The 13,581-nt window shown below is 46.9% G+C and overlaps 1 protein-coding gene across 1 annotated transcript; it reads right to left on the reverse strand.

Annotated features, from left to right (window-relative positions):
* Positions 1-1,409: 1,409 nt before the first annotated feature.
* On the reverse strand, positions 1,410-5,372 carry LOC119269294 (probable glycerol-3-phosphate dehydrogenase [NAD(+)] 2, cytosolic). The gene is made up of 5 exons (XM_037551089.1): positions 4,222-5,372; positions 2,939-3,160; positions 2,349-2,596; positions 2,124-2,263; positions 1,410-1,839 (listed from the first exon to the last, which is right to left on the reverse strand). Exons 1-5 carry the CDS (start codon positions 4,877-4,879, stop codon positions 1,698-1,700), a joined length of 1,410 nt encoding a protein of 469 aa, XP_037406986.1. The 5' UTR covers positions 4,880-5,372; the 3' UTR covers positions 1,410-1,697.
* Between the last annotated feature and the right edge of the window lie 8,209 nt (positions 5,373-13,581).

Raw genomic sequence — 13,581 nt, forward strand, 5'->3', positions numbered from 1 at the left:
TTGATTGTGTTTTGTGGGCTTCTTGGTGGGAGACACAACCGGGATTCTTGAATCCTAGAACCTCTTGGTTCGAAGTCTCCATCAATGTGGATGTACGATAGCGGCAACTATCCGAACCGTGAAAAAAAATCATGTGCCACAATGTTTGCATTCTCTTACCCGACCTCCTACTTACTTGCAAGATTACTACTTTTTCGTTGTGCATTCCTCTTGATATCTTGCTTGCTAAGTTCTTTTAGTCCTTATTGCCTGGAAATAAAAACCACCAAACTTAAAAATTGTGTGGCTTGATTTTCACAAGACTATCCACCCCACCCCCTCCTACGGATGGCAATGGGTACCCATAACCCACGTACCCTGCTGGTAAAAATCCTATTAGGGTAAGGGTATGGGACAAAAAGTTGCCCATGGATATGTAAATAGGGAAATCTCAAACCCATCAGGTAGAGCAGGTACAGGTATAAGATCATATAACCCATACCTGCATACCCATGTACCTTTATAAAATCTAACAAGTACGAAAAAATTACCTCTACCCTCATGAGTTTGTGAACTTAAAAATGTATGACTATGTACTACTGTTTATGACTATGTGTTGATGTTTTCATGTGTTGTTATTTACAAGTGTTGATGTTTTATAAAATGTGGTGTGTTTATGATCTCTTGTTGTTTATAAGTATGAATTGATGTTATTATGTGTTGTTGTTTATAAATTATGATTGTACCTTGTTGTTTTTGATTATGTGTCGCTCAAATTGATGCTATGCAAACATGGGTATTTTTACCTGTGGTGCCCATTTACTCTGTCGGGTGACGGATATGGGTACCCACTAGCAACAGTTAGGAATCAGCCGGTTCAATCTAATCCTTTTCCTTGATAAATGCAGTTTTTTTGTCTGTTTTGGACATCAAAGCTTCTCTTCTGCTTAGCTAACAAAAATCTACTCTGCTATGTTTCATTACACACGTTTAAAAAAATAGTTTTATTCATTTGCAATAACAAGTACATCACTCACGAGTAGGGGTACAATTTCACTCAAAAGCTCCTCAAACCAGTTCAAAGCTGTAGAAAATTTAGCTAGCTTAGCAAGTTCATGGGCAACCCTATTGACTTCTCTATTACAGTGCTCGAATCTACTAATGGAAAATTCACAAGCCAAAAAATAGGAATGGGATCACAAACCAAAAAATAATAGAATCGTCAAACACTGCCACCGCTGTAGTTGCCCACGTTCTCTCTGTCCACTTACATCTATTCGCCTGATGACATCATGTCGGGTCCAACTTTGTAGGAAGACTAGTCACTGGTTATTGCAGTACATCACATTGGTTCTCGAAATGATAAAACCTGCAACTTCACGTCACATCTGTTCGAGCAGGTAATTAAACTGTTGAAAAAATACAGGGTATATCATTCGAAGCATGATATATGATTGTATTGTTTTTCCATTTCAAATAGGATACAGAATAATAGCATTATTAAATTGTTCTATATACACAAGATGGTGTGAACCACATCAAGCTACTAACACACTCAACACATCTTCCTCAAAATAGTCAACTAAAGTTTTTAACTGAACTTACTAGTGTTACAACAACAGCAGCAGAAGCAGCAGCCGCCGAATGGACAAGAGCACATAGGGCTTCGAAAACGTCTAGCGACTAATAGAAAGAAGGAAACCGATAGGAGAATCTGTCTAAGCTTTCACATCTCCATTTGGTTGACCAAGAATAGATGGTCGGTAAAGTGACTGCCCCCGTGCCATCTCAATTCTTTCACGCGGGTCACACATCGACTCATCTCTTATAGCCTGAAGAATCGACTCAGTAGGAAGTTCCCTGTGCACATGAGTAAACAAATCAACAGAGTTGATTATGGCTGCAAACTTTTACTAACGTACAATATAGCAACATCATACTGGAGTAGCAATTGGCCAGGAGAATGAACATATCTTTATGCCTACTGAGATAATTTGTTCTTATATCTGGGCAGTTACAGTATGTACTTGTTAAAAATGGATAAATCCATTAGAAAGTATTTTTGAAGCTAATTCAATAAAATTGCAATTGAACTATTTCACAAGGGCTTTTGTTATATCATGAAAAAGAAGAAGGATTATTACCTCTTGATCAAAATTTTATGAAGTGTTTTCAAGATGGGGCACATCTCAACTGGCGCAACAGATTTGTTGGCTTCTGGATGCATTACACTCAAACTATCCTGACTGAGAAGTTTATAAAATGCATCGACCGCAGAGACACCCTGAAATGAATTGTTAGCACAATTTAGTATGCCTTGAGGTTTGTGGTAGCAGTTGAAAGTTCGGACAACAATCAAAATGGCGAACCTGGATTGTCCCTTTGCCTTTTATGCTATCACCCATTTCCAGAGTCAGTTCCCCTTTAGCTAACTTATGCCCATACCATGCATTACGACCTTTCAACAACGTGACATAAGTGTCAGCTAATAACGGTCCAGCAAGTTTTTCGGGTTCTTCTTCCAGAAGGTGGGTGATGTAGATCATTTCAGATGTGCAAAGTGCAAAGTAAACAGACTTGCTGGTAGCACTCTCATTGGTTAGTGCTGCCACCATACCTGCAAGATAACACAATGTTCAGCAAACTAACTGAAGATTATGTCAATTAAAAGTAGAAGTACAATAGATATTTCAGCCTTTCTTGTCCATTGGATCTTTCTTCTGGATGTTGACAGCTAAGATATAACTGACTAGTGTATTTTTCCTCCTTGGGACACTGATTCGTTGGAATTAGTGCATTATAACATGATGCAAGTTAGTACTACCTATTGAGGACATTGTGTAAGACTGAGTGTGTTATGGTGGCAAACTAATCCAAAGTTTAGAACAGTGTATGGCCTTTACAAACTTATAGTGGTCGAAATATGGCAAAAGTAGTGGGACATACGAACATAACTTACCAGCACCAATAGCGTACACATTTTTCAAACCTCCCATGACTTCATGAGTGATGAGATCACTATTATCCCAGACAATAAAATGAGGCTGCCTCAAAAATTTAGCAAGAGGTTTCCTCCATTTGTCAGTTCCACAAATACGAGCATTCGCATATTCTTTATTATATATTTCAGACGCGATGTTAGGGCCACCAAGATATAGAATATTATCCAATGGAACCTTAGCTGCAATAAAATCAATAATCCGTAAGTCACATGCAGAGTTAAATAGGCAAAAGGAAAATGCTGGAAACAAAGCATGACACTCAGCACACACCACTCTGAAACTAGAGTTCTGAACCGAGATCAACAACAGTTGAACAAAATGTTGCATTTTTTTGGTGTGTAGAAGCATGAAAATAGAGTAAGGAATTCATTCAGGAAGAGCCTGCTAATCTAAACACATATAATGACTAGGAGCATTCATAAGCAACAGAAAATACGACCAATTACTTAGCTGCAAGTTCAATAATTAGTTATATCCCCTCTATACGAAACTTACAGAAGGTTACATAGATCTTAACCTTTACTCTTATACTCTTATAAATATTTGAGTTTGTGGCGGTCCATTCACCCACAGATATTACCTCTGAAGTCGCCAAGAAATTAATTGCCGCAATTATAATATATTTGTAGACGAGATATGTCTCATAATCATTTGATCAGTTGATTCGATTGATGTAGATTTTGAGATTTTTTTTATTTGCACAAAGTTAGGGACTAAGAGGACATAAGCAGTTAGACAAGTCATGCAATGAAAAAAACTTCTATAGTAATGCACAAGCATCAACTTCCATAGCAGCATACGAGTATTTAGCAAGCCAAGGCAATGAATTCAGTTAAACATTACAGTATAATGCAATGAGCAAAAAAGCATTTTTGGATATATTTTTACCAAGAACCATGTACGGATTTATCTTCTACAATTCCACATCAATATTTTGTCAGCAACGCAATCGGTTGCATCCAATTTTTTTTATCATAATTCATGATGACATTTCAACCAAAGTTTGATAACTGTCTGTCATAGTTATCAGGTACTCCTACCAGATTAAAAAGGCTGATAGGCGATAGCTACAAATTTGTACCCATGGAGGGGAACCGACACCAACAATTGAGGGCAAACAGCAATCCACCAAGTACAGAGGACAACATCAATCCACCATCAACAGAGGACAACATCAATTCTTCAGTGAAGAAAGAAGAATAAATTACGATTGGGCGAAAAAAAGTTATAGGAAACTCACTTGCTTTGCTAATCATCTGTGTCGGAGTTATGATCCGCGGCACCGGATCCAGGGATGCTTCTATCCCTTTGGTGAGCGAGATGATGACTGGGGCATTAACCCTCTCCTTCCAGTACCTCCCAATCTCCCCAAACACAACCCTCGTCTCCGTGGACGGCAGGCCGTTGATGACAATGTCTGCGTCCCAGACGGCCTCCTGCAGGTTGGTGACGACCTTGAGCGGGCAGAGCGGGGTGTCGATCATGTTGAGGCAGAAGCCGTCCCTGAGTATCTCGTCGGCGTAGAGCGTGCGGTCCCCGAGGCGGCCCTCGACGTACTTGAGGTAGGCGCATCGGCGGATCAGGCGGCGCAGGACGTCCTCGCGCGCGTTGATGACGTTGAAGAGGTGCTCGGCCGTGGCGCGGTCGACGGCGCGGCCGGGGCGGCGCCAGATGCGGAGCTGCACCTTGTCGCGGAGGTGGCCGTAGGCGTCCTGCAGGAGCGCGCAGAAGACGCTGCCCCAGGCCCCGGCCCCGACGCCGACGATCCGGAGCGGGTCCCCGTCGGCCTTTCCCATCACCCGCCGCAGCTCGTCCACCTTCTCCTCCACGGCCCCATTGGCGTGCCCGTTCGACGCGGGGCCCCCCGCCGCGTGCGCCCCGTCCTCCGCTCCGCCCATTGCTTCTCGCCGCAAGCAAAACCAAGGCCAGCCGCGCAAGCCACCACTACATAACCTGTCTGACTCGTTCGGTTGTTCCAAGGATGGGCAGGCAGGTTATAAACTAACCGGGAGGAAGAAGACGGGAAAAGGACGCAATTTGCGTGGGTCTGGCCGCCGAATTGCGACGGGGGTGACGCGGGGTGTCGGCCGGAGAGACCGAGGCGGGCCGCGGCTTGCCTGCCCGAGCGGCCGGCGGTTGGTGGCGCGGTTTCGCTCGCCGGTCGGGCGTTCCTCGCGTCGAAAGCGAGGTGGTGGGGGATCGGAGAATTTCTTTTCTTTTCTGGGATCCGCCGCGTCACGGCGGAGCGGGAGGTGGCAGGTGGGTGAGCGGAGCCGGGGCGTGGTAAGAAAAGGACCGGAGGGGGTAGGCGGGACGGATTCGAGGAGCCGGAGGTCGCACGGACGGTGACGGACTGATGATGGTGGGTTGGTGATGGTGTCGGATTTGGGTAGTTTGCCATGGCGGACCTGGCGCCGAGCCGTGGCGTGCCCTGGCACCGGCGCCAGATCCCCCACCGTTCGGGGGCGCGTGCGTCGGGCGTGTGGCGACCACGTCCAGTCAAAGAACGCACGGTGATTTTGATTGTTATATAGGGGAAATTTTGATTGTATGTACTGTATAAACTTCTACTGGACCACTGATATTATTCTAATATTTGGATTATAAACTCGAAAACACATATAATTTGTAGAGTATCATAATTGTGTTGACCATTATATCAAGAGCATGTCAAGTTCAGAACATCACGTTTTGTGTTTCAAACGGTTCAAGTAAGAGTTTATGCAAGAGATAGCCTTATTGGTAAGTCTTCACCGCCCTAGTGCCCGGCAATAGAAGACAAATTTAAAAAGGCACTTCATTTTTAAATTTTAGACATTGTTAGTTTCTTAATTCTTACATACGGCATCTTTGATTCAAAGGATTTCTCGTGTAGTTTTGGAGAATTCTAACCTTAGAATTTTCTTTGCAACTTAACCACTTATTCACCCAAGAAATAATTCTTCATCACTTATTCATCCAAGAAAGAATATTGTCGCCTAAAGGTTGCGCAGTAATTCGAGAGACTTTTCAATAACTCTGCAACTCATTTGAGCTCGATGTGAACAGTAAAATCTGAAGAAGAAAAATAAAATTCTGAAAAAAAATTCAGTGCAAACTTTGATAAATGTTCTCGGTGCTTGAAAATTTTCACCCTGAAACAACATTCGTGGAAGCCATAGCAAAAAAATCAGCACTCCAAAGGTACTTTCGAGCATTACTTTTGTTTTTTTACCACGACTTCCAGAAATGTCATTTTATGATAAATTTTGTAAGCACACAAAACATTTGTCAAAGTTTGCACCCAAAAGATTTAGAATTTTTTACTATTTTTTATTTTACTGTTCGTTAGGGAGCATTTGAGCTCGGGAGTATATACTCCACGTCCCAACTTAACCAATTATTCACCCAAGAAAGAATTCTCCATCCTAGCTAAGAAGTGGTGCCCGAGTAGGTTTCGGTGCCCAGGCTCATTTGCACCCGGTTAGAAAAAAATAAAAAATCAAAATCAAAAAATTCCTATTTTTTGTGTGGTAGACAATTTGATGCGTGAGGCCCGCTCCAATTTCAAGTCATTTGGACATCTGAGGAGCTCTCAGCAAAAAAGACAAACCGGACCAAAATAGTAATGAACAGTAAACATTTTTACAGGCCCCAATTTGTCTTTTTTGCTGAGAGCTCCTCTAATGTCCAAATGATGTGAAAAATGGAGCGGACCTCACGCATCAAATTGTCTAACGCACAAAAAATGGAATTTTTTGAATTTTTCTAGTATTTGTTTTGATTTTTTTCGTCAGCGCTGGTGCAGATGAGCTCGGGTGCAGAGATGGATTTTCGGTGGTGCCCTAGTTACCAAACCTCATCTCCTTATTCTCATAGAAACCTCTTATCAGAAACTATTTAACTAGAACCCCACACTACTGCAAGAATGCCTAACAGTGGCGGACGGCAAAAGCCCAACAATGGCGGACAAGGCTCTCAGGGACGCCCGTCACTGACCTCCAGCCACTGCTAACATGGCATCAGTGACGGTCACGTGCTCGCCACTAGTAAAAACTCTCTAGTGGCGGTCCTACGTAGATGCCCACCATTGGTGAAAGTTGTAGCATTGACGGGCGGATTAGAGCGTTCGCCACTGAAAGCTTAGTTATGCAAATAAAAAATTTCGCAGTCATGGCAATATTTTTGATGCCACATATGGGGTTTTCATAATACCCATATCAGAAATTACAATACGCTGCGACATTACATTGATTGCGATAAGAAATTACAACACATTGCATCATACATTAACCACTAGCTATTTGTTATCAATCATGACTAAAAATGCACCAACTAATTGTTGTCATCCTAGTAGCTAGCTACCCAGCATATGGTAGTCAAAACACAATCGACAATACAAACATCCAGTAGTTAATTAGTACCAAACATGACAAGTACTAGGACCTACTATCTTTTAGAAAAAATGAAAATAATAGAAAAACCCCTGCATCTCCATGGTGGAGCACACAGATCCACCGATCTTCGATATCTGGTCTACACTTATTCAATATTTGCCTCCATCCATCAATTTTAGGGCGTCCATCCAGTAGGGCTGAAGACGAGTATGTGCTACTTCTTGAGCTTGCGTTGGTTTTTCCTTGAAGAGAAAAGGGTGATGCAGCAAAGTAGAGCAAGTATTTTCCTCAGTTTTGAGAACCAAGGTATCAATCCAGTAGGAGACAACGCACAAGTCACCAAATACCTGCACAAACAATCAAACAACTTGCACCCACCGTGATAAAGGGATTGTCAATCCCTTCACGGTTACTTGCAAAAGTGAGATCTGATAGAGATAGATAAACGGTAAAGTAAATATTTTTGGTATATAGATTGGAAAGTAAAAGATTGCAAAAAGAGTAAAACAGAAATTAATATTGCAGATTGGAAACTTATATGATGGAAAATAGACCCGGGGGATGTCGTGGTTCTAAGACTGACAGTAGAATAGGAGGGTAGGAATGTAGAGGCAAGATCCTAGCTATGGAGGAGTTGTACGCACGAGTTTTACGAGTTCAGGCCCTTCTCGGAGGAAGTAACAGCCCTACGTCTCGGAGCCCGGAGGCGGTCGACTGAATATATGCGTGTGAATTACAGAAAGTGTGAACCCCTGTCCCGGAGGAGGGGGGGTGGCTTATATAGAGTACGCCAGGACCCCAGCTCCCCGCCGTTACACAAGGTTCAATGCTCATAAAGGAGGGGCATTACTGGTAACGTCTGCAGTAAAGTGTTGTAAATGCCCATAAAGCTATGGTTTAAATCCTGACCGTTGCAAAGTGGAGGGTTTCTCATCTTCTGGTGGTCGAGTGTCTTTAAGGTGGTCGAGTGAGCACATCTTCATGGTCGAGTGGATGATGGTTTCTCTTCGACTGCTTCTGATTCTTTGTAGAGATGTCCTTGGGGAGGGTATGTTGGACAGATCCATGACCCTACCCTAGGTACATAGCTTCATCATTAGCCCCCGAATGGATCAGGGTTTCAGTAAGGAAGGAGTTGGGAACACTTCCGACCCATTCTTTGTGCTATGAGTATATCTTGTTCTGGAACAATGAGTTGAGGTGACGACGTCGACTCCTTTCTCAGTCGCCTTGGTCCATTCTTGGTTTTTGTCGAGTGAATTTTCACGGTAGAATTCCGAGTGATAATGTAGAGGATGTTTGTCTTTAGTCTGACAGGTTGCTCTGCTCTCCGCGGATTTCGCGGGATTCGAATTTTGGAAAGTGCGCCAGACGGACGGAACCGAGGTTATCGGGATGGATTAGGCAAGTCTCCTCGATCCCCACGCCACCTTTTTCGCCACGTACTGCGCGCGCGACTGTTGCGGGATTTGTTTAGATCGTCTGGGTCCACCAATCAGTCACTCGGGGGGCGACCTTATAAAAGGCCCCAGACCAGGCCTCTGCCCCGTGCGCTCCCATTCTCTCTTCTCCTTCTTCTCCCGATCTCTCCGCCACGCTCGCTTCTGCTCTCGTTGTCGGACTCTCGCTCGAACTCAACCCGTCGCCATGGGGAAAGAGAAGACGGTGGCGCTGGAGCACGCGAAGAAGGCAACCGCGAAGGCGAAGGGCAAGCGGACCAGCCGGGGCGGATCCTCGTCGAGATCCGTCCTGCCGCCGGGCTGGATCCAGGGTGACTGGATCCGCTCGACAATCACCCAGGACGACCTTGACGACCTGGTGGAGGGGGGACTGATCCCCCACAAGTCGGCACGGCTCCCGGGGAACAAAACCGAGCCGCAGCTAAGGGAGGGTGAGTGTGTTCTCCTCGCCACCCACGTAGACCGCGGATTCTCACTGCCTCCCCATCCTTTCTTCCGGGGTTTTTTGAACTTCTTTGGGGCTCAGCTTCACCATTTCACTCCAAACACCATAGTCTATCTGGCTGCTTTCGTGTCGATGTGTGAAAATTTCTTGGGCTGTCGACCGCACTGGGGTCTTTTCAAACACATCTTCACCTGCCGCTCCCAGTCAGTCAAAAAGGCCAATCCGAGTGACGAGAGGATACAGGTGATCCAGATGTGCTGGGGTCTGGGGATCTAAGTCGACTTGGTTCTACTGCAAGGATCAGCCGACCCCGGGTCAGTCGACTGGACTTCCTCCCTTTCCCTTGGCTCGAGTGGAGAAGCCCGCCCCCTGAAGGTAGTTCCAGAAGAGAAGGTGCGGGTCAAGGTGCTGGTCGAGCGGGTCGTCCAACTCGTCCGTGACGGGTGACCAGGATGGACCTGCTGGGGGGTCTTTCTTGGTCGATGCATCCAACCGCTTCAGGCGCGTGGTCATCCGATGTGGATGTACTCTGGGCTTGAGGATTCCACTCGGATCCACCCGGAGGATGTCAGTGAGGATACCTTGGAGAAGTGGTTGATGGGGATCACTAGCAACAAAGACAACCCTCGGGGGGCTGGGAGGGTGATTCCATTCGACAACTCGCACCAGTCGGAGCAGGTATAATTCTGTTTTATCAAGTATCTTTCCGATTCACCGTGTGACATCTTGTTTGTGGTTGACTGAATTTCCTTTGATCGTTGTCTTTTCAGGCCCACATCGACATGTACTCAATGCCCAACGGAGTGCAGGAGCAAGACGTCGAGAAAGAAGCGAGTGGGGGCGAGATCGGCGAGGGGCACTCGGATGCCGAGGAGGACGAGGAGAGCGACGGATCGACTGATGACGAAGAAGTCGACTCGCCTCCTCGCAGGGAGAGGAGATCCAAACACGCTCACGACCCGGCGAGCGCTCCAGACTTGGTGGCCGCGCCGATTGGACAGTCTTCGAAGCGTCCCAGGACATCTTCCCCAACACCGACTGAGAAGGCTCCAAAGCAGCCCAAAGTTGTGCCGCCTCCAGCGCCGAAAGCACCGAAAGCCACCTCCTCCAAACTGCCAAAAGCTTTGCCCAGGATCAAAGTGACCGTCCCTACTATCTCCGGGTAATCATCTAACTTGTCCTTTTCGTCGACTCGATTAACCGGACGTAACCGATTGAATGCGGGTCTTTGAAGTGCTGCTACGTCAGGAACCTCTTCTCTTTAGTACCGGGACGAGAAGATGGAAGATGTGGTAACCTCCAACCCAGGTATAAACTCGTGATTTTGTTCTTGATTCCTTGGTCGATTGCGTTCTAGTGGTTTACGTGGGGTCGGATGATCTGCCTTGAAGCTCCACCCAACGTCATCGATCTTCCAGATGACGATGAAGATGTGGCTCTTAAGCCCAGGAAGAGCAAGAAGGTAGTAGCTGGCAGGATGTCTCGGCAAGAACCAACTATGACACCTCCCATCCGTCAACCTGAAGACACGGGCAGGGCCTTTGTGACCTTCGCTGTACCCTTGTTGAGTGGGCACCCCGCACCGTCGACTACGCCTGTGATTCCTTCAGTCGTCCAACTCCACGCCACGGAGCTCCAAGCCGCCGCACCTGGGTCGTCTGCTCACTTTTTCACCAGCTATCCCGTCCCGGACAACCAGTCGGAAGCGGCTGCGGAAGCCATCCGATAGGCTGACATGATGATGGAGCGGGTGAAGACGGTGCATGAGAACAGCCAGGCTGCCTACGACGCCAGTGCTGCTCTTCGGGCCAATGTCCAGGTGAGTAGACTTTCCGACTGTTTTTGCTCTATGAGGAAATGTTACCCAAAAAATCTTCTTCTACACAATCTCCTGTTGTTTGTGTCGAATTAGAGCACCTGCTGGGTGTTTTGTTGTTTTTGGTAGTTTCGTTCTTCCACTCGGTCTGGGCGAGTGGGATCTGAACCGGTGGGGGCACGCTAAGTGCACCCACTGGGTGTAGTCCCCGAGACCGCGGTCGACTGCTGGCAGTCGATTGGGGTCTGAGTTCTACTTTCCTTTCTTTTTCACTTCTTACACTCGACTCAGGCGGACCGGTCGAGTAGGATCCGAACCGGTGGGGGCACGCCAAGTGCACCCACTGGGTGTAGTCCCCGAGACCGCAGTCGACTGTGGTCTGAACAGCTTTTTTTTGACTTGGTCTGGGCGGACCGGTCGAGTTGAGTCTTAGTCAGCGGGGGCACGCCAAGTGCACCCGCTGGGTGTAGCCCCTGAGACTGCAGTCGACTATGTGCAGTCGGCTAGGGTCTAAGCGAACTTCTTTAGGATTTATTCACTCGGAAGTAAACAACCTTTGATCTTATCGACTGATCCGTCTTTTGCCTTCTGCAAAAGTCTTGTACTCTTATTTCTAAGTTTGCTGAACTTGAGGAGAAGCAGAGGCAACTCAACCTCGACTTGGAATTGGCCCAGCAGAATCTGAAGAAAGCTCAAGGCGAAGCCGCTGGTATGGAAGGTAACTGACTGTCGACTGACTTTCAATATATTTCTTTGATTCGATTGTTTCTTTTGCAGAGAAAATGAAGTTGGCTCTGGAGAAGAAGGACTCGGACCTCGCCGCCTCGCAAAAAGCAACCCAAGATAAAACTGCTCTCGCAGATCAGAAGCTTGCTTCAATCGGAACGCTGGAAGGGGAGGTGAACAAACTGAAATATTGTCTTAATGAAGCTAACCGCGAAGTGACCAGTCTGAAGAAGGACAAGGTTGTCCTGAATGAAAAGTTGGAGTCTGCGATCCGCAAGAGGAATGACACGGAAGCTTATCTGAGGACTCTTGCCAAGAAGCTCTATCTCACACTGGAAGGTATTTCTTCTAAACCGACTGTGTTGATGCTTGCGATCGGATCTTGCTCGGTTGATTCACTAATTTTTGGCTGCTGAATTCTGCCAAGACTTCGATGAGGAAACTAGAAGGGTCGAGACGGGTCTGGACCCTATCGCTTCTCCAGTCTGCGACGAAACTGCAATGAACGTGCTCCGACTGGAGTCCCGTATCGCCAGCGCCACAAGCTACCTCGTGCGCCTGAAGGAGGTAGTCTCCCGAATCGACTCATCACTTTGGCCGAGGGCGACGCCCCAAAATGACCTGGAATCCCTGATGACTCGACTGAATGAGATCCCTGACCGAGTGCAAGAATGGAAGAAATCCTCCACCCGGTGTGGTGCTGACGTGGCGCTGTCCTTGGTGCGAGTCCATTACAAGGAGGCCCGTGAAGACAAGCTGGCTGCGATCAAAGTCGCTAACACCAAAAATCATGACTTCCAGTCCTTCATGGAGACTTTCATTACTGCCACCACTCGGATCGCTGATGGGATCGACCTGGACTCATTCGTGGAGCCTGCCAGCCCTCCTCCGGCCGAGTGAACAAACTTATGAAACTTGAATCTGCTTTAAATTTGCCTCGGGATGCCGAGTGATTGATGTAACCGTTGAACTCCTTCGAGCTTGATGCCCGAGTACTTTTGATTTGCTGCTTGGAACTTTTAGGATTTATCTGAATTTGGTTTATCTCCGAATGTGCTTGCGTTTGCCTTCGAATGGACTTTGCTCACTGCTTGGAATAGTCTTTGCACTAGAGACGCAGCTCTGAGGTGGCGGCTCCGATCGACCTGCGCTTTGTCGTCCTTGCGGATAGGGATGGAGCGGACATTGTACTTGTGCCGTAGCTCCGAAGGAGAAGGTTGCAGTCGACCTGCACCTCGTCGTCCTTGCGGATAGGGATGGAGCGTACGTTGTACTTGTGCTGTAGCTCCGAAGGAGAAGGTTGCAGTCGACCTGCACCTCGTCGCCCTTGCGGATAGGGATGGAGCGTAGGTTGTACTTGTGTCATAGCTCCAAAGGATAAGGTTGTAGTCGACCTGCACCTCGTCGTCCTTGCAGATAGGGGTATGTTTCGGACTCAGGCGAGTACTGGACTGCAGCTAAGACCCCCGAGTGGGAGGACTGTTCTCCACTCGGTAAGATTTTTTCAAACTTAGGTGAGTACTGGACTGCAGTTAAGCCTCCTAGTGGGAGAACTTGGGCGAGTACTGGACTGCAGCTAAGCCCCCGAGTGGGAGGATTGCTCTCCGCTCGGTAGGATTTTTTCAAACTTAGGCGAGTACTGGACTGCAGCTAAGCCTCCTAGTGAGAGAACTTAGGCGAGTACTGGAGTACAGCTAAGCCTCCGAGTGGGAGGATTGCTCTCCACTCGGTAGGATTTTTTCAAACTTAGGCTTGTACTGGACTGCAGCTAAGTCTC

Source organism: Triticum dicoccoides, chromosome 3A, assembly GCF_002162155.2.
Source record: "Triticum dicoccoides isolate Atlit2015 ecotype Zavitan chromosome 3A, WEW_v2.0, whole genome shotgun sequence".
Taxonomy (NCBI): Eukaryota; Viridiplantae; Streptophyta; class Magnoliopsida; order Poales; family Poaceae; genus Triticum; species Triticum dicoccoides.